Raw genomic sequence first — 21519 nt, forward strand, 5'->3', positions numbered from 1 at the left:
AGTGTGCTTGCTAATCAAGGGGTTAGCAAATCCTAGCTGCTTCTTTTTCTACTGTTCTAGATGCTTGGAATTTGGATACTTGCACTATTTCTGCTCAGCATAGCAGAAGGTAAGCACACGGGGTTAGTATTTACATAGCCTTTCCATGCTGCTGTATTTTGTGAGATATTATTCTACGCTATGGTGCCTATAAACTTACTGATTGAGGTTACAAGGTTCACTTTCCTATACAAGAATGGTGAGACGAGCCGGTGTGCATGTTTTCTTTCTGCTTCTCCACCGCCGAAATCCCACCCTAGGACCCGCAAGAAGTGCTGGTGTTTTGTACACCAGAGCAAAGCTACTGCTCTACCAAACCTAGGAATTTATTTGCTGTGTTCTTCCTTACTGATGGAAATGGGGAAAAAGCCTGGGGCAGGGTGGGGACAGCAGCCTAATGAAGGTAGTTTTATATTTAGCAGAGGCCACCGGCTTGTACAGTGTAAGACTCGTGTACAGCATAGTCAGCTGTTCAGCATGGTCCCAAGTTATCGCTGATCATTTGCAGTATCTTGACTTGATATAGAGGGGAAACTCAACAGCTGTCTTTGCCGTAGGCGAAACACAGCTGGGGAAAGATACCTAAGTCACAGCACAGGATACCCACAGGGGAACTCTGCTGAATACTTTGTTGATGAGCAACAGGGCTGCTTCTTTTCTTGGGGTGAACCGTAGCCTTTGAAGATCTGAGAGAGGGCAACTGCTGGTCTTTGCTTCCTGTAAACTGTAGGATTTTCCAGACACCTCCAGAGAAGAGGTGCTATGAGTTATGACTGGCCTGCTCCACTACTTGGCTTATTCACTTATAATTGATTCGATCTGTGTGCTACAGGCAAAGAAGTTTGCTATGCGAGGCTTGGATGTTTCTCAGATGATATACCGTGGTCTGGGACCACGGAAAGACCAGTCCATAAACTACCCTGGGATCCAGAAAAGATAGACATTCACTTTCTCCTGTACACAAGAGAAAATCCTACTAACTTTCAAGTAAGAACTACTGCAGTTTAAACATTAGTAAATCACATGCAAAAAGAGTAAACAGATTCCAGCTGTGTTCCTGGAAAGTGTTAGAAATGGCCAAATCTCCGCTTTATTCAAGACAACCAGCTCCATGGCAGGGTCTCTGGGGGCAGAACTCTCACCCTCCTCCCGTCCTTACAAAGCAGCCCTCCCCCATGTTTGCTGCATGGCCACTGAGAAGTACTGGGAAACTGCATTTTTAAAGCTACTGGGTAGTTTTTTTTCCACAGATAAGATGAAAATACATTAAAAGTAAAGTCTTGGCTGCTCTAAGGTGTGTCAAAGCTTGCTTTGAATGGAGATATAGATCTTAGGCCATAATCATGTAAACACTTGCAGATGAGCTTAACATTACGCAACTTTTAAATGCTTGTACAGATGAGCATAGTTCGGGTCATTGCAATTTTTATACTTAGAGAAAGCAGATTTAAATACTTATTAATCTAATATCTACAACAGGAGATCTCTGCAGTTGATGCCTCAACAATTGGGTACTCAAATTTTAACACAAGTAGGATAACCAGATTTATCGTACACGGATTTATAGATAATGGAGAAGAAAACTGGTTGTCAGACATGTGCAAGGTATGTACCACAGGGAAATCCTGTCCCTCTGAAGTTCCTTAGTTTGCATTTATAAACACATTCCTATAAATTGTCTGTTTTCTCTATTTCTAAACAATTTCTCTCATGGCACTTGCAGTGATAAGAAGTGGGGGGGGAAAGGCCACTTATTTCCAAATTGTTAGCAATTGAAATATGTAGGTCTGCACCTTGATGAATATATCCAGTTCTTCTCTTTAGTGAAGTGAGTGACAACAGGATTTGTCTCAGTAAGCGTCCTTTTTCTTGGTAAAGGCAACACAAATCCTGGAGCAAGATACTGCTTAGAAATGAGGGCGATGCCAGAAATAATGGCAGACTCGTAACTATTGCATCATAGTTCTTCAAACAAGAGTCAGGGTTCCAGGTGTGGAAAGTCCATCACAAAGGTCTGGGCTGCCGCACAGGTGTTGGAGGTTGAGGCCATGGGTTGACCATTAACTGAAGCAATAAAGCTGTAGAAATGTACAGCCAGAAGGAACCTCAAGGGGATCATGTCAAACAAAGCTCTCAGTCTAGGACTAGCTATGAACAGTGAATGAAGTAGAGCACTCTGCTTTGTTGCTTTTTGTTCTAGTTCTCCAATTTTTCAAGTTATTTCTTAATCCTATCCCCATACACGGTTGCAATTCCACCTTGCGGTCTTCTCAAATTCTATAAACATACTTTCTATTGCAGCTGCAGCTAATGACAACTACTAGTCATAAAACACAGAGCAAAATACCAGTGGATGGCATACGATACTTTTAGGATGAGGTTTTTCAACTAAATATTCACACAACTATAATTTTGTATAAATTCTATGTTCCTACATTACTTATGAGAACACTATGAGAAACAATGTTAAAGTCCACTAAAATCCAGGTATTTCTCATTTATTGCATCCCTGTTACGTGATTCTCTTTCATAATAGGTCAAAAGAAAACAAATTAAATTTATTTGAGAGTTTCTCATTGAAAAAAAAAATCTATGTTGATTATCACTTTATGAACATCAAGGAATGATTGTTGGATTTGTTAGTTAAAAATTTGTTCAAAGTATCAGAAGCAGATTGATGTTTTTATAATTTTCAGTATCTCATTTTCCACTCTTAGAGATTTTTTTCTAGAACCTCACAATCAACAAGATAGCTCATGTTTTGCTTCAGCTAGTCCCTTAAATCCTTTTGCTCAATTTTCACTAGGATGTAGAGACATGAGATAAATCTTAAAAATCTTTCTCTATTATGGTGGCCTATGTTTTATCACAATACTTCAATTTATTTAAAAAGAAAAATTGGCCTCAGCAAATCTTCAGTAAAGAGTAGAGCAAGCGAGACTGTGAATACATGAGCCCTCCTGTGTGGATCTGTTATTTATGCTCCTTCTCATTAAGTAAAAATCCTGTCTGCACACTTATTTTTACCACTTCTAACATAGTCACAGACACTTCTATTGCCTTTTCTGTCCTTCGACAGTTGTAATTTGTTTTGTATGCTCTTCTATGTCTGAACACGAAATGAAGAATAAATGAAAAAGAATTAAATTTAATTAAATTAAATGTTTAATTAACATAATTATTCAAAAGGTAAATTAGGTAATTAAATTAATAAAATTAAAATTAATGTTTAATTAAATTAAAACAAGGAAGAATTAACGGTTGGACTTGATGATCTTGAAGGCCCTTTCCAACCTTAGTGATTCTGTGAAATACACCAAAGCTGCTAGAGCAAAATACACTTAGCCAAACAATCCAGCTCATGAGCGAAAAGCAAAGCTTCAGATTCCCTGGCAGACAATAAAATAACTGCCTGTATATGCATATCCCCAAATAAAGCCATAAATCTGAAACGAATGTTCAGTGACAGCAGCGATTTACGCACCCTCTTATAAAAACACACTTTCTTTCAAATCTGTATCAAAAAAACCCTCTTGATTTTTATCATCAAAAATATGAGCTCTAACTGAATTTGAATTAAAGCAGTTTTAAATCACTTATGTGAATCAGTACCCGAGTAGTGCTCTTATTTAGTGTTGCATACAAAGTTTGATTGAAATTAAAACTTAGAAGTATTGGTATTTATATTGTTTTCCCTTCTGCAAAGTATACTGCTATAGGCATTTGAAATGATGGTGTGGCCATTACTACAGCGTACGACCCTATTCCGGTATTGTGTGAGCACGGATACGCCTGTGTGCGGCCATGACCGCAAATACGTGCTCAGGTTTTGGTTCTTAAAATGTTCTCATACAAATTCACGGAACATTTATGAGTTGAGCTGTAATAAGCAACACGAATCAATTCCAGATTGTATTTACTGTGGGACTCTTTGGTTTTTACTTTTGTTTTACAAACCAGAGGATGCTTACTGTGGAAGACGTGAACTGCATCTGCATAAACTGGAAAAGAGGTGCAAGATGTCAGTACACCCAGGCATCAAACAACATCCGTGTTGTGGGCGCTGAAATAGCTTATTTTGTAAATGTTCTTGTGGTAAGAATCTTCTGGTTATAAAGCTCTAGTTGTAATGCCGATTTGAAAGAAATAAGATTCAGGAACTTTCATTAATGTGAATAACGGTTGGACTTGATGATCTTGAAGGTCCTTTCCAACCTTAGTGATTCAGTGAATGTAACCAGGAGAAACAACTTCTTTACTCGGTGATCATTTTAGAAGTTGTGCTGAAAACAGAGCAGGGCGAGCCAGTTTCGGGATGTGAAGTTCTGCCAGACATCCCCATAGTACAGGCAAAGAGTTACTCCACAGACGTTAACAGATGCAAAGTGCTGTGCAGTTTTAAATGCGCAGAGAAAACAGGCATGGCCAACTGCTATTTCACAGCGACAAAACATACCGAAGGGCTCTTAAGAATGCCGGGACGGCTGGAGGACAACCGCTCTCCGGCGAGCAGCAGTGCCTGGGGAGAACCAGGAGCCACCCAGCTGCCTCAGGGGAAAGCCCAAAGCCCTCGTGCTCAGTGCCTAGACCCACAGCACGTGCCACGTGCCCCCCTCTTAGCCAGCTTCACATGGGAAGCGATGCTTGCTTTGAATCCTTCTTTTAAGCATTTTACCTGCTTTCAACATACATTTCCCATAAAAGAACTATAAATTACTTAACTAGACAGTACGCTGGGTCTAGAGTGCTCTGACCCATGTCTCACCCTCTACAGTGGCAATGCAGCCACTGAATTACTGTCCAAAAAGGCTGAAGGCGTCTCTCCTCTCATGTCCTCCTCCAGCTACCCGTGGTGCCTGACCTGCCAGGTGTAACTAAGAGTTCCTGCCTGGTTGAATCTTGCAAGCCCGATGAGCATCCTGTGAATCTTCATGGGTCTAGGACGTAAAACGGGTACAGAGCCTCTCATGATTGGTGACAGAGCTGTCTACAGTTTTAAGAACCTCCAAGTGAGGGCAGCACCTGAATAAGGAGTTTTGGAAAAAAAATATTAAAAAAAAAAACAAAACTATGTATTGGACACAAGTACCTATACTGGCAAACAGATGCTGAAATCCTATAGGAGTTCCTGAGCTTGTAGTCAAAATAAAAGTAGTTTTTCAGCCCCCTTTTACTCTTCCCTGCTGCTGCTGAAAACAGATGTAGTAATTATTCATATTGCTATTTTCTCAGGAAGAATACGGATACTCTCCAGCCGACGTTCACATAATTGGCCACAGCCTCGGGGCACACGCGGCCGGTGAGGCTGGCAAGAGGCGGCCGGGGATTGGGAGAATAACTGGTAAGTCAGTGACTTAAGTCACAGCTCATTCTAAAGACATCACGGCTTAACGGAGTGCTGCTGTTCATTTTCTTATGATTCTACCTGACTGCGGGCTGCAGTTTAGTCAAGGGTAGTCTGGATTTTGTAGAACTTAGCCTCTCACCACAGTACACCAAGGACCGGTGCCCTCTAAGTGTGGGAAAACAGTCAGTCTGCTGATTATTTTGCTTGCATACGTTTACACAGCAAAGGAAAGGCTCCATACAGCTGAGAGAGCCAGAAGACCCCCGCAATACGTCAGTTGACTTGCTGATACACTTTAATGGTTGTGGCAACCTCTACAGAGCTGGCTTTCTGGTGCATCAACCTGGTAGTGTCACTGCCCGGACCAGTGCTAGTTTGGAGCAGGACAGGAGCGATGCTGTAACGTAACCATATTCCGCCGTCGCTGCTAAAAACAAACTCGCAATAACTCACATACAGCCAGAACCAGGTTTAGCTGCCACGGTTGTTTTTCATAATGATTTGTCCAATGCTAATGTAACAAAAGAGACCAGGAGAGTAACCCCTACCTTCCTCGTCCTAGCAGTTTTTCTCCTCCCGTGTTCATCTTTCATTAATCTGGCCTGTTATATAGCAGCACATCCGAGGCACAGCATCACCCACTGCTTGCAGGTCCCTCCAAAGCATGCTTGAAGCAGCACAACAGTGACCAGCTAGTTATTTTGTACTGCAGTTTTGCTAACAAGGAGAGTTTTCCAGAAAAGGATTTATTAAACCTGCTGTTTCAGAAGCAGTAGGCTAACCTTCCTGATACATCACCCATTTCACCTTGCTTGGCTACGTCTATGTAAACTTTTCATCTAGGAGAGTACGTTAACAGTAATTAAATAAAAAAAAAAAAAGATAATTTATTTCCAGCAAGCCTTGTAAAGTTTCATTTCTTCACTTAACTGTTGATACACTAAATATCTGTGTTTCCTTGGCAGCAAAAATTGAATCACATAGGATTATATCGTCTGTCCAGATCCAAGTAGAATTACTAAGAAACTGTGCTGATGCTTAAAGAAACAGTCAGATTTCAACTGAATCTTGTTTGCTTGGGTTTTTTTTTCCTGACGGAGATCACAGGCATTGTATTTATACAACCTATATTAGTTTGAGCTACGTGAGCTCACTCTTACTTTCCAGATAACGTCAGAGCTGACTGGTCAGAAAGCGCTCCCCATTTTCGTTATATGCCTAAGTAATAGCTTGTCCTTTTTAAGCACCCTACATTTTAGAGTTTAGACATTTTTAAGGGATGTGGTGTTGTTCTCTTAATTTTCAGCCAGCTGTACCGATTCATTTTTCGCCTCCCCAGCACTGACTTGCTCTGTTGCCTTTCCCTGTCGGGCGCCGCACACTGAGAAAGCGAGGAAGCCTCTCGCTACTGCTGAGCCAGGTTTCCCTGTTCAGTTCTTTCAGAGAAGGCGTTTCTGGTTCTGGTGTGTTTTATAGCTGTCCACATGTCACTCTGAATACGCAGACTCTGGGCATCCTCCACTGGTCCCGTAACAGTGTCTGTGTCTTGCAAGATATAACAGACCGAGCCTCTGCGGGTCTTGGCCAACGGCGCTTCCACCTCCCCTTTGACCCAACAGCAAGTTCTCAACCTGCAGCACCCTTTGGCTTGCAGTCTGCTCTCCGCCCACCTTAGCTGGGAGCAAACGACTCTGGAAGGGACCATTTTGCAACACTGCGAGACTTAAATGGTGAAAACGCCATTGGCCCAGCGGCAAAGAGGGGCTCCGTGGAAGCGCGGGCGTCGCTGCGACACAGCCCCCGCGTCGCCAGCCGCCGTCCCCCGCGCCGCCCCTCAAGGGGTAGCCCTCATCTTCCTTAAACTGTTTAACTGACTCTTTAAAAAAGAAAATGGCAACCAAATAGGCATATTTATTGCAGTATGAATTCATTTCTGAAAAAGATGTTCCAGACACCTCACAAAGCAGAGACACCATTGCGAGTAGTTCCAAGCCTCCAATACTCTCCCAGAGAACAAAACTGCAAGGAGGTATTATCAGCTAAACTCGCGCTCAAACCACTCCTTTCTCAAGATGCAGATAACTCATCCTGCAGTCTGCATTCTTCAGCAATTTTTTAAACACGTTCAGCACTTCCAGAATTTAAAGCTATGGGCTTGGTCTCCTCATTCACCTTGCAGGCAGCGCGAGGGCAGTGTGCATTAAGCGGAGTGACCGTCCATACACAAAAGGCAATTTTGGATATTATTAACACAGCCTTTTTCAATTGTTACTTTTCCTTGGGGATTTCAGGCTTGGTGAACCTTGGACTAATAGTCTACAAAACTCCGTCTAAAAGCAAAACCGAATCTGCTGCCCAGGGATAATAAGAGATGCAAATATAAGGGAGCAAAAATTGTGCTACTTGCAAGCTCCTGAAATTGCTGCAGCAATTTGGGAAGCAAATGAATTCTGTTTTCTGCTGGGATTAAAAGCAAAAATCACCACTTCAGAACTAGATGTTTTTCCAAAATATGACTGGAGCCAGAAGTAGAGAGGCTGGTTTCAACATCTCCAAGCACTGGGGTGCTATCAGCATCAATACTCGTTTGAGTACTCTCAAACAAGGCACTCTGGAAACCAGGCAGATAGATCAGTTATACGGGATGCAGACACAGCAACCTCAGTTTGAGCAACATTATTAAAGGGAAGTTCAATTCAAACAAAAACCAAACAACCCAAGTATTGAGATTTAATATTGATGTAAACCAGTAAAATTTAATAGGCTTCACACAGGTAACCCTTTCTCCATCCAGGGAGAAAAGCTGCTCGGTAAGGGAGAGCACACATCATCATTTTATTAATGCCTATACTACTTAGCTATAAAGAACCATAGGCAACTATATATGTGATATTTATTATATACTGTCATAATGCTCTGTAAAATTATACATCTACATCTCTTTACCTACACATAACACTACCCCTTTTCTTTCAGGACTGGACCCTGCTCAACCTTATTTTCAAAGCACTCCAGTTGAAGTCAGACTGGATAAATCTGATGCAGAGTTTGTTGACGTTATCCACACAGATTCAGCTCCCACAATCCCCTACTTAGGTGACTATCCACCTCTACTGTATTAATACCAAATTATTTATGTCCTGGGGCACCCTAATTGTTCATCCTGGTCACTAACAGATCATAGCCTAAAATACCAAGCACAAACTTTAAGCCAACAGCTAGAGATATGAGACGATATTGATACAAAATGCTCTTACCCCTGCTTTGAATGCTTCAGGTTTTGGCATGAGTACAGCTATAGGACATCTTGACTTTTATCCAAACGGAGGAGAGCAAATGCCAGGGTGCGGGAAGAACCCTGTTTCACAGATTGTAGATCTCGACGGCATCTGGGAAGGTATGTCGATTACATTACAAATTCAGGGGACGTCTCTCCTCACAATGTAGCCACTGAACTTTTCTTAATTCAGGTGTTTTGCATCAGCTTCTGGTGTGTCCCCCAGCAACGGCAGCTGCAGAGTGCAGTGAAACTGTTAACATGCTCAAAACACACCATTCTCCAGAGCTTATTCAAAAATAAACAAGATAAAGGGTTTGCCTCTGGAAACTATGCCTCCTCTAAGGTATCTAACAGCAAAAACAAAAGTTATTGAAACTGTGCCAAAAATTTTGAAGGGTCTGTAACAACACATTTCACTGTTTCTGTTTAGTTGCCCAGCAGCGGTACTGAGTGCAGTAGGACAATGATGCTCACAGCTACTTCTGTTAGGGCATCTTCAGCTGCAATTCTTCTGAGAGCAATTAATTTAATTTTTTTTTAATTACCTATTACAATCTGGGTTGCATTAAAGCAATGTCATTGTGTCTATTTTTAGTCAGCTAAAAAAAGATTGGCACATAGCTGCTCAAATACAGAGTGCTTTGTTGTTTTACATGGTTCTAATAAAAGCTCTAGGTATTAGAAAATTTCTATGTCTCCTTATAAAGTTAAATTGCACATAACGTTAAAAAAAACAAACCAAGATTTCTGCTGTAGAGATTTTTTAGTACATTATCCAAGCTCTTTCTTACATTACTGCAAACACCTTAAACTCTGGGAATCCATGAACTTGTTTGTGATAACTAGATTTTTTCTCCCAGTTTTATTCAATGCAGCTAGAGGCATTACTTTTTCTTTTTTTTTTTTTTACTAGAGTAAACTCGTTATCAATAATGGGGAATTAAAGTACAAAGAAACAACTGCGTTGTATATGAACTTCTTTTTCACCTAAAGTCAGGAAAACAAAGCCACACAAAGGAAAATAATACATTCATTATTTTAATTTTAAGAGTCTCCCTTCCTTAAGCACCCCCCAGATAATAATAATTTTGTTTTGAAGTCCTCAGCTGGAGCAAATCAGCATTGCCCTAGGAAGTTCACTGTTAAATACTTTTCATTTGGTTTTCTTTTGTTATGGTAATGCAACTGTTGCCTACAAAAGACCTGCTTCATGCAATTCTCATTTCTATTGTGAAAGTCGGTCAGATTGCTTGAATGAGCATGAGGGTCGAGGAGGGCAGGGGCTGAGCTCAGCTGCACAGTCAGTCTCCACAAAGCATTTCAAGTCTGCGTTTAATACCTGTTGAGTCAGTGACAATCCTTAGAGCATCAATTAATTGCAAAAGCAAGCTTCAAACCTTGCGTTTGATACTCCAAGAACTGTGATGAGGCTTTCAAGGAGGTATGATACATCCCAACGACATGACAAGATCTGTGCCAGTATTTTTTTTTCCTCAAATGGTAACAGAAAAGAAGAACTAACTTGGGAGCGTCTTCTTCGCAGGTACTCGGGACTTTGTGGCTTGCAATCATTTGCGGAGTTACAAATATTACTCTGACAGTATTACCTACCCTGATGGATTTCTAGGCTATGCTTGTGCCTCATATGATGTTTTTGAAACAGTAAGTATTTCCCAGGGCCTCAGGATGGACTATGTCAAAAATAGTGGCTCTGATTTATACATCTGAAACTCTATTTATTTATGCTAGCTTGCACCCAGCGAGTGCATCTGTAAGAGAAGTAAGTGTCAGGCATCTTAATGCAGCTGACATGGGTCAAAGTAGGAAAAGGCAACAAAAAACCAGGGATGCCCCTGGTTCTATGGGGCATCTATGCAGATGTGACAGCCCTGAGGTGCTACTGGAGCTGGTGTGGCTTTCCCAAGCCTGCCCTGCTGCATCGAACGGGGGAAGACATACGGAAGAGAGCCTGTCCCCGTAATCGCCGAATGTATTTATCAAAAAGCAGTGAGTGGAATCCCATACTGTAGCAGGTGAGCTTTCAAACACAGCTTAAATGTCGTCTTTTCAAAACAACAAGAAGTAAAATAATGTGATGACCTGGTGGGGTCAGTCCATGATCAAAGTACTTTGGTGACTTAAGATGGCCTCAGGGACAAAGCACAATAGTTTTTGGACCAAGGTCAGGAAGCCCTTCCCTGTCCCAGACTGGGAGATGGGGAACTATAGCCTAAGAGCAGCAGGAAGGTAACAGGCTCGTCATACCCTACAGGCAGCACAGACGGAGGTATAAACTTATACAGTGCTTAGACTGACCTTTACGTGTTCTGAGCAGGCGGAAGAGATCACACTGCTCAGATCACTTTGGGAGCAGGTGGCTACCTGCGATGGTAGAAAGCTGTTTTCACGACAAAAATGAGCTTTGTTTTCGAGACAAAGCCCTTCTTGACCCAACCTGAAGGCAAAAGGAGAAATCGTTCTTCCTCATCAGTTGCTGGGGAGGACACCTCCTCCTTCCTGCTCCAGTTCAAGAATACTCAAGGAAGTCACTGATGTAGCTGGACCGAGCTAAATGGCACAAGAAAAAACACAGACCTCTGAAAAATCAGAGCCTTTGAGGAAGTTGGCTGGCTTATATCTTTCTCAAGTCACGGAAAGGGTTACTTGAAATTTGTTGCTGTGACACAGAGGGGCAGTTAGGTGGGTATGTTAAAAATAAGTCCTATGACTATGTTTTTTGTCTTGGCTGGCTGGGTATTTTTATTAACAGATATATTTGTTTTCCCTAGGGAAAATGTTTCCCATGCCCACGAGAAGGATGCCCAAATATGGGTCACTTTGCAGATAAATTCAAAGGGAAAATTAAAAATAATTTCCTGAAACTTTACCTGAATACTGGCGAGAACAAGGATTTTGCACGTGAGTTTTGATTTCTTCCATTGCTACCTACTCCTTGTAAACAAACCTTTTTATTTTCCTGTTTTACAATTAATTTTAACATATGCACAGACCTTATAGCAGTGCAATGGCTCTTCAGGACTTCATGCTTTTCCTCCTCCAATACCATTGCCCAGTTTTGGGCCCTCCAGTACACGAAAGATGTTGACAAACTATAGGGTCTAGTGGAAGTCACTGAGGTGTTCAGTGGACTGCACTACAAGGTGCAAAGAGAAAGGAGGATAGGCAATGAACTGAAGTTGCAGCAAGGGAATTTCTTATTAAGTAGTATGAAAATTACTGCCACAATGACAGTGGTTAAATGCAGGAAGAAGGGCCCAGAGAAGCTGGGAAATGGCCATCTTCAGGGATGTCCAAAACTTCATTTGACAAAGGTCAAGAGCAAGCTGATCACAGCTGGTTCTGCTTTGAGAAGTGGATGGACCAGATGACCTCCTTTATCAACCTCAGTTATCCTAAAAGTCAGCGCTCACAAGGTGGTTTGTCCATTGCCTTTGTAAACAAGAATCGGAGGGAGAAGAGCTGCTTTCGCAAAGGGTGTGCTAAAAGAAAGTTCCCACCCACAAATATTTTTTTTACACTCCTTTTATATGGTTTATATTCTAGTGTGTATCAATATTTATTCCTAACACCACCTCCTTTCCAGCTTCACTGTATACAAAAAACTTGGTGGTCAAAACGCTGAGACTCTGTTTACCATGTTATGGACTAGCTTTTTTTTTTCTCCTCACAGAAAGTAACACAAATGTCTACCCTTTCCTCAAGGTGACCTCACCAGGACATAATGACAGATCTGACTCACTGAGTTTTGTATTTGTTTTGCATGGTTATAACCCAAGGAAGAGCAGGGAGCACCAAGATTCAGGTGTGAGAGCGAGCACTGTGTTAACCCCTTTCAGTCCAGACAGCCTGCGATGTAGCCTTGAGCTGAAGATGAAAGCAGTGATAATTTTCTTTTGCTTTCAAATACACTGTACAGACCAAAAAAACAACACTTGATAGTTTGGAGACCGTTTCTCTCTGGGTACAGTCTAACTTACTGTATTTCTTCTGTGTAGTTTGGAGGTACAAAGTAACTGTGACCCTCTCTGGAAAGAAGAAAGTCAAAGGATATGTAAATATTGCCCTGTATGGAAGTGGTGGGAACACAAGGCAGCATCAGATCTTCAAGTAAGTTCAAAATTCAACAGAAAAGAAACTAAAATTCTAGAATATTTAATTAATATTTTCAATTAATGTTTCTGTTTAAATTGGTCCTGTTTTACAGATCACATTCTACCCCCAGGTACAGGTCCCTGATGTATGTGCAGTGATAATTCACTTGCTCTGGATTCGAAGGCAGAAGTTTAGAATGCAGGATTTTAAAATGTTAGAATTTGGTGTCACTTGGTTGCTGTACCACCAAGGTCTTGCTGGACCTACACTAGTTCTGATCTCTTTGTCTTTCACAGGCTTGCAAAATGTGGCTGATAAAGCTACCTCATGATTTACTTCGTGTTGCTCGTAACTTTGCCTGCTTACGCTGCAGCTGCTTGCTTCATGTGATTTTGTTTGCTTTTTTCTTGTTTCAGCTAGAATATCTGAAAGTATGAAAAACCGGGAGAAGGCATTTCGATGTGGGTTTTGGGGTTTATTTCTTGGGTTTGGTTTTTGTTGATTGACAACTATGTCACTTCCACTTTTCCAAGAGGGACTTCAGGTCTTCACACTGGGCAGCAGGTGTTTGCCGTGAGTTGATCCCCGCTCGCAGACATTCATGCATTCACCTGAGATCAGCCCGCCCATACTGAATGCTCTCCAGCACTCTCTAGCTGCTATTTGCAGGGCCTGTGTCAATTCAGTCGCTGGAAGTGAACATTTTTTCCCTGGCAAATCTTGTTCTAACCTACCAGGCACCACTGGGGATCCGGCAAAGAAATAAAATGCAAAGGGATTTTGTCCTGTCTCTCATCACTTCCACTACCATAAGCCTTATAATATAGAGGACGGTAAACACGCTCCTCCGAAGGCAGATGAATGAGAAAGTACAAAGCTAGCGGGGAGGAATAAAAATCCTGCCTTCCACATGAAGCTTATTAAAATTAGAGAGGTTTTTTCTGAGTGGTTATGCTGGGTCCTTTGCTTTTTCCCCCTTCCTGTATCTCTCATGTCATGTCTACAATAACAGGTCTGCAGTGATAAAGGCATCACACATTCAAATGTCTCTTGACTTCATACAGCAGGGGTGAATTTTAGAAAGTAGCCCTTCACCCTCACAGCATGGAGGTGGGAAGGGGAAAGGAAGAGGATGGAAGAAACTTTGGCTCGTATTCCTTAAGATGCAGTAGCTGAAGTTGTTACCAGTCTCAAACTGCCGTTCAGAGCTTGCTATACGATGCAACATGAAATCAGTAGCCAGATTATAAACTATGGTGACCCAAGAGTGGATGCACATTGGACTTGGCCACAGTGCTTCAAGTGTGGGAATCTCTGCCAGGCTGAGCAGCTGGTGCATAACCCTTTTGGCCATCCCAAACAAATCCAACATCTGTGTCATATAAATTAATTAGCATTACATGAAAATTTCACTTAAGTGCAAAAAAAACCCCAATCCTGCCTACATAAGCAACAAGGAGCAAGCTCTACCTTCTCCACAGGATTTGTCCTGTAACTGGGTCTTCACTGTGAGGTGTGACTGCAGCACATCAGGCCTACCTTCTTCTGACAAACAGGGGTTTGGGATGTGCTACATTGGAAAATTGGCAAGAATGTTGTTACCATACTATAAGCTAAATATTGTCTCTCTGCTAAATTTCTACTCACTTGCTACCACAGCCAACCCGTTGACCGGTAATTAACATTAAATGCCAACATGCCTCATATTCATAAAATGTTATTTTTCACAGGGGAACCCTCCAACCCCACAACACTTACACAAGCTTCATTGATGTAGAAGTTAACATTGGAACAGTTACAAAGGTGAAATTTCTTTGGAACAACAACTTGTTAAATCCAACTTTTCCTAAACTAGGAGCTGCAACTATCACGGTACAATCTGGAGGAAATGGAAAAGAGTAAGTTTATCCATTGTGAAAATCTTGAAAGTTACTTGGGAAGATAGGTGACAAAATTATATGTGGGGTGAAAGCATTTTCACAAGAAAAGCTATTTAAAGCATTCAAAGACTCTCAAGAAAACCTTTTATTTCCTTCCTTTCAAGTCACTGTTTATGCATAGCTCAGTCACTACTACTTCAACCCTTTGCCTTAAATAGCTTCAAAGAAAAACGTAAAGTATTTCCAGGCTGCAGAAGAGCAAACTTCCTGTATAACCCTTTGGGTGAGAAAAATTAGCACTGGCTGAATTATCAGCATCATTCTTGCCAAGTTCCTACTCACTGTCCACAAGAATTGGTTACCGGGCTGTCTGAGCTTGCATTAGGATGACTGATTCACTGTCCGCTGGAACCAGTGGAAGTTTTCCATTGATACTGATGTTCCCTGAGATCACGATTGACAAGAGAGAACGGTGATAATAAGCCTACCCTCCCAAGGAGCAAGACTAATACTTGGACGCTGTGCTTAAAAGGCTAAATCCAAAGTTGAGGTCAACAGGCTAAAACTGACTTCTGTAGGCTTCATGGAATACGGCTTGGATCCTCAGATTACAGAAACATGATTTACTGATCCAGTTTTACTCATTTTCTTGGACTTTTTAACCCCCTCATTTGCTTGATCAGTTGTTATTTCATCCACATCGTGATTAGGTATCTAGAAAAGGAGGCACAGGATATATTTTAGACTTATATAGAAATCCATAGTTAAAATGCTGTCACTTAAAAGACAACATGGGAGATGGAAACAGTTTCAAGCAAAGCAAAATTACTACAGCCCAGCAGCATTACCTTTCAGCAAAGCTCCTAAGTCCAGTTGTAGCTCCTGTTCACCAAAACACATCGCTGATGAAGCGCATTTCTGTAGATATGCACTCACAATTCTGTTGGCTCATGCTCTTTGCACAAGTAGTTGTGACCGTCTACGCAGTGATGGTAGCACAAAATCTGGGAAAAAAAGAAACTGTAAAACAGAAGGAAGGCAGGCGGTGAACCAGAATGAATATAGTCCATCAATACTTTCCCCAGCAGTAATATTTCAAACTTAGGAGCTGAAAGTATGTTGTGTTCAGTTGTCTCAAATGACAAATTAGATTGACTTATATTTAAAAAAATCCACTTGTATAATCTCAACAAATGTTGACAACTCAAGGCTCTTTTTTCCTTTTTCCTTCAGATTCCGTTTCTGTGGTTCCGAGACGGTGAGGGAGGATGTTCTGCAAACTCTTGTTGCCTGCTAACAGCACATACAGATGCCCAAAACCTTGCTACCAATAAAAGTTAGTCATGCATAAAACACTGGAGTCTGCAGTCACTGCAGGTATAATACTGGTGATGTGTGTTGGGTTTTTTTGCTGGCTTGGGGCAGATGAGGTGTGTATCTGTGGATACCTATCTATAGACAGAATTTATAGAGTAGCTTTAAGAGTGAATGAGCCAAAGCCCATTGAGAAACTCCCCTGATTTCAGCCTGTTTCAAAATAATTTCAGACTGAAGGCTAAGCCCAGAAATAGTGTGAAATAAAGATGAAACAGAGCTAGGAGGGTGAGTGGTTATGAAGTGAGGCTGGAAGTTTAATTTTAATTACCTGTGAGAGATGGAACAGTGAACATTATGGAGAACTCATAATGTGTTTTGGCGTGTCAATGCTGAACTAAGCTTGGACCACGTGACCTGGACAATTAATTTGAGAAAGCTGCGTGGCAAATTTCAAATGGTAGTGAAGTTTCACTAACAAACTTATAGTCACAACAATAACCAAAGTGTCCTGAAATCCCATGTGCTGGCCCTCAGCCTTGAACAAAACTGTCTTTGCTTTTTCATAAACGTATTCAGCTGAAGTCTGGGTAGTTCACAATTTCATTTCTGTCCCTACGTAATCCTGGCTCAGCTCCCTCAGCCTGCTGATGGAGAAGTGGTCTGCTTCTCCTCTGCTCCCAGAAGAACCCCAGCCTCCCTGAAAAACCCACAGAACTGCTGGGGCCTGGAGATCTATCGCTTCTTGGGACCTTTCCTCTTCATCAGTTTCTCTTGAGGTTCCCCAAGCTGGGTCACTCTGTTCTTTCTGCCTCTCTGTGTGACCTTTCCTCCCCTGGAGTGTCTTGTCCTGAAGGACACCAACCCCTTAGCAAGGCTTCAGATTCCCCTTGCAGAGGTGGAGGTTGAAACCAATTTATTCTGTGTTGGAGCACTACTCTTCTAATACAGAAGAAAAAGCAGTTCAATTAACTCAGTGCATTCTGCTGGCTCTCACAGGGTGACGGGAGGGAGAGGGGGCTGTAAAGAGTAGAAAAAGAATGGTCAGCGCTGAAGATTGGCAATCTATGGGCATGCTCAGAGCTGGAATAAGATCCTTATGTGAAAACCAAACTGTTCCTTGGTTTAACCCAACCGAAGAGAATATCCCCCAGCAATTACAGTGGCAGTCAGAGATGCACAGGCTTGCTTTTATCTTTAAAAACCTTCTAAATTGCCCTTGTGCTTCTTGCCCAGATTAAAAGGCATTGCCCAAGTGCGCTGCCCCAGGAGCATAGTATGAACCAAATTTTGGTCTGGAAAATCACCGTTTTCTGCGTCTGTGAAACCTTGCCCTAGGGAGGAAAACAGGAAATAAATATATGAATTAGTAAAGGAGACACCCCTTGCTGTGCTGCCGTAGATGCGTGGGGTATTAAAATGCTAAGGCAGTTTCTTGTCCAACTTCTCTCAAGAGGGACAAACAGACGTTTTCCACCCTTGTGACATTGCTTCCCTCCCTGTGCAGCTCCTCACGGCGGCAGCAAGCGCAGCAAGCACACAGCAGAGAAGTTTTCTTTCTGTGTTTTCTTCCCAGCCTACGCTGTCGGTGAGGGGTATAAGCTAACACTTATTTAGGCTCCGGTTTTTCCCATCTGTGGTCAGCCTTACAGTGGTAGAATAAGAGAGTAAGGCTTGGTAAGTTCAAGGATGCGAACTGTTTGTCCTGCATCAGGCTGTGCTAAGTCCAGTTTGGGGTTGCTCCTGCAAAGCCTTTCTCCGCTCTCCGCAGCTGCACGGCCGCAGCCGCGCAGGAGGCAGAGGATCCAGCCGCAGGACTCTACAGCCGTTCACACTTGGCCCATCTCACCCAGTCCAAGGAGGAACACACATCCCCTCTCCAGAGAGATGACGAGTCAGGGGCTGACCCAGAGCCCAGCCACAGAGGCAGGAGCTGGCTTCTCACGTCGGGTTTCCGTGCGCCCCGCGTCCCTTTGACGTCGCCCGCTTCCTTCTGCCTTGGCTACTTGCCTCTTCTAGAATTTGGCTTCCTGATCTCAGTACCTCCTGCTGAGGAAACCTCAACAGGGCTATTAACTTCCTAACACTGCAGAAGAGTTTCTCCTTTGTCTTTTGTTCCTTTACCTTGGTATAAAGCAGTTTCTTGCCTACACAATTGTTTTGACAGTCATGATATTCTCTGCATTATCCTTTGTCATAGCCACTTCAGCAGCCCATGTAATTTTAACAAACACCTAACAGAATCAAGACGTTAAAGTTGACAATAGCATAATAAAAAATCTCCTTTTAATAATGAACTGGAGCTGCCGTCATCTTGTTTTAGCGGAGTAAAATCTCTCCCCCCCTCCGCGAACACTTTACAAAGCTATTACATAAAATGCAATGTTAAATGAACAACAAATTACCTTCCCTTTAGCTAGCTTTTAATGCTAATGGTGCTATTTATTCCTGACCTTTTGAAATATTAGATTTTTTAAATGACAACATAAAAAGAATTCTTGTTTGAAAACGCAAGCGACTTTAAACCACATGTTATTACTTGTAAGTATAGCATGCACATGCATCATGCATTTCAGTGTCCCATTTATGGCTAATTGGTATATATTTCAGTTGACATATATTGTTCTCCTGCAAACGTGTCAAATTCCTTAACGATGTTGGTGACAAAAGCATAGTGCTTGAGATATATAAATTACGCTCTTTACCATATAATCATTCTTATCTATTGGGAACGCTATTTGTGACAAATCATGTTCAAAAATACACGCTAAATTGATTATTTTTTTAAACTTTAATATCACACCATTCATGGCAAGCCTTTGATTGAATCTTTTAAATGTAGAAATGTTTTGATTTTTTATCCACATCATTTTGTAGCTTTTGAAAAGCTCATTTTATTTATTAAAGGAAGAGTAGCACAGCACAGATCTTAAAATGTATCTTTTGTTATCAGCATAAGAAAACAAATGGGCTGTAATTGTGGATACGGAATAAGTAATTTGGTGAACAACGTTTTGTACCGTAGTTTGGGTTTTATAATTCCTGCCAGAAATTACTATTATTTTGTTGGTGGGCAGCACTGCAATCAGAATTTTAAATATGGGAGCAACTTGGGCCACATATTTTCATTACATTTTAGAGTTCCATGTTCAATGTATTTCTCTCCTATATTACAAATCATCCGAGAACAATCAAAAAAAATTGAAGATTTCATGTGACTCTAATTATTACTGAGATACAGCAGTGCTCATTGTTGCCTTTAGACAATGCTGGCTATAGTCATTACTTTGCTCCATAAATCAGTAGGATAATGAGGTTTTATCTTTCAAGCTATATTTGAGCGTATCTTAATTTGGCATTGATGAATTCTCCTTCCTGAACCTCTTGAGGTTTTTTTTAATCTAGTTTGTCGCATTAGAGCTTTCATCACCTAGCCACAGCTGACAGTGTTTATGTACGCGTATTTATTTCTATAGCTTTCTGGGATGTGTCCTCAAAGGTTGCAAATGGGAATTTTATGATGTTATGCCTGAAGGCTATTTTGTTCTCAGAGTGTAAATCACAAGCTATTTTGCCACACCCTCACATTTCAGAAATATCTGTATTTAATTGTGGAAAAACAAGGCTAAACTTGTTAACATCTCATTACTTTTAAAACTGGAAACAGTTTCTTTGGCAAAAGAGATATTTACTTGAAGAAAATACTGCCTTTTGCCAAAAAAAAAAGTTCAGATACCCATTTTTTCCTCTGCAAACCCTCTCAAATTTGTAGACAATGAACGGGTAAAACGTATCAGCATTTTTAATTGTTCAAAATGGAAGGCTTCAGTAGGGGGCAGAGGAAGAAAGGAGAAGGTCGATGTGATGTTCCCACAGCCCTAAACGAAAAAATACTAATAGTGACCTACATGCCACTTACTTCTAAACTGTGCCTGTATACAAATAGAAACAAGAAGCAAAGTACTTTTTAAATTCGTCTGAATGTTGTATTCAGTTTCACAATAACAACTGAGTGGCTACTACGCTTGCCAGCATACTGAAGACAAGTATTACGTGAGACCCAAAGACAAAAGTCGAATTCAAGTCCCTCTCTGTGCTATGGTCCATGTAATTATTGTTGCGGTACATACCCTATGAAAAACCGTACCTTTAATTGCATTAAGTGGGTAATTGCTTCGCATCAAACCAGTTAGGGAGGCGAAGGGGGAAAAAAGGGGATCTAAACCTCCAAAGCAAGGCACCTTTTTACATAGTAGAGTTTTTAGAGTTTTGCTTATAACTTTATATAAACGTAAGTCTCACTCCTTAAAAATAACAACCGTGAACAATACCGGTGGCTTGGGTGCCTCAGTTTGGGGTGTGCAGTTTCAGAGTTTGGATTCCCCTGGGAGAGCTGATTTTCCTCTTTGGAAAGTGAGGTCTCCCGTGAGAGCGGTAGCATTTCTCACTCAGAAGAGGTTCTTCATGGAGGAGGAATATAGTCATCACCTTAATTAGGTGGGATGCAAAACACACAAGGAGCATGGGTATGTCTTGCCTGAGATGATGGAAGAGCAGAAGCCATCCCCTCCTTCTCTGCACACTGAGCTCTGTGTTTGCTGACCGCAGCCTGAGTCGGACTACAGAAACTTCCAAAGGAACTGCTTAAAAATAAACCCAAACTCTTGTTTTAGATGAACAACCTTTTTCTTACTGTCCTTAATTCCTTACTCAAACACCCACCATCTCTAATTTGCTGAGGGAATAAAAATCAACGGGAGAGAAGCGTGAAAGAAGTTCTCCACCACCTTGAGCTCTCGCCAAGGCTGCCGTCAGTCCCTCAGGAGGGTCTGTGGCCTGGCCTCACATCTGTCTCCAACCTTTCTCATCTCCCCTTTGCTCGCAGTTTGGAAACCGGTGCCATCTGACCATTTTGTGCCCCTGCAGAGGCACAGTAAATTCAGCGGGGAGTCAGAGAGGCAGACGTGTTCGCTCCGCCTGCCACCTCAGCCCGCCGTCACCCGTCTCCAGACCCACGGGACGCGCGGAGAGAGGGTTTGGGAAAGGAGGTTTCTCCACTTCGTTAAAGAGAGGCTGTAGATCCTTAAGCCTTTGCTTTAATTCAAAAAGGAGTCAGAATGTCTTCGCTGGGTCACGAAAATCAGCCTCCGGTTCCTCCCGCCGCACGGGAATTGCAGCCCTCTCCCGGGGGCTGCGGCCGAGGGGATGCCGAGGGGCAGCTCCCAGCAGCGGCGTGCCGCTCCTTGCTGGGTCTGAAGGGACGGCGACACGGCAGCAGAAAGGGGCACATTTTTCTTACAAAGGATGATTGTAGGGGGTTAACAACTTCTTTTTAACTGAGGAAAATGTTAGAAGTGAAAAGCGACTGCACTAAAGAATAATTCTCCTTTTGACCCGCAGAGAAAGAGGTGCCTAATGAAAACATGATCACGGGCAGTGTGAAGATAACTGTCTGATCAGATGATAATGGAATTGTTTTCAGTGATAAGAATGAATCCATTACTAATGCAAATAACGATAATAATTATAATTTGCAATACAGTAAA

At 41.9% G+C, this 21519-nt stretch overlaps 1 protein-coding gene across 1 annotated transcript; it reads left to right on the top strand.

The window, feature by feature from the left end:
- Positions 1 to 60: 60 nt before the first annotated feature.
- Positions 61 to 16579, top strand: LOC309407022 (inactive pancreatic lipase-related protein 1-like; the record flags this gene model as incomplete). The annotated part of the gene is made up of 12 exons (XM_082002420.1): positions 61 to 109; positions 872 to 1026; positions 1519 to 1644; positions 4000 to 4134; positions 5272 to 5380; positions 8363 to 8482; positions 8664 to 8783; positions 10210 to 10328; positions 11456 to 11585; positions 12683 to 12794; positions 14510 to 14677; positions 15893 to 16579. The coding sequence occupies 12 exons, from the start codon at positions 61 to 63 to the stop codon at positions 15954 to 15956; spliced, it is 1407 nt and encodes a 468-aa protein (XP_081858546.1). The 3' UTR covers positions 15957 to 16579.
- Positions 16580 to 21519: the final 4940 nt, after the last annotated feature.

The sequence above is a fragment of the Phaethon aethereus genome (genome assembly GCF_964289735.1).
Source record: "Phaethon aethereus genome assembly, chromosome: 7".
Lineage (NCBI taxonomy): Eukaryota > Metazoa > Chordata > Aves > Phaethontiformes > Phaethontidae > Phaethon > Phaethon aethereus.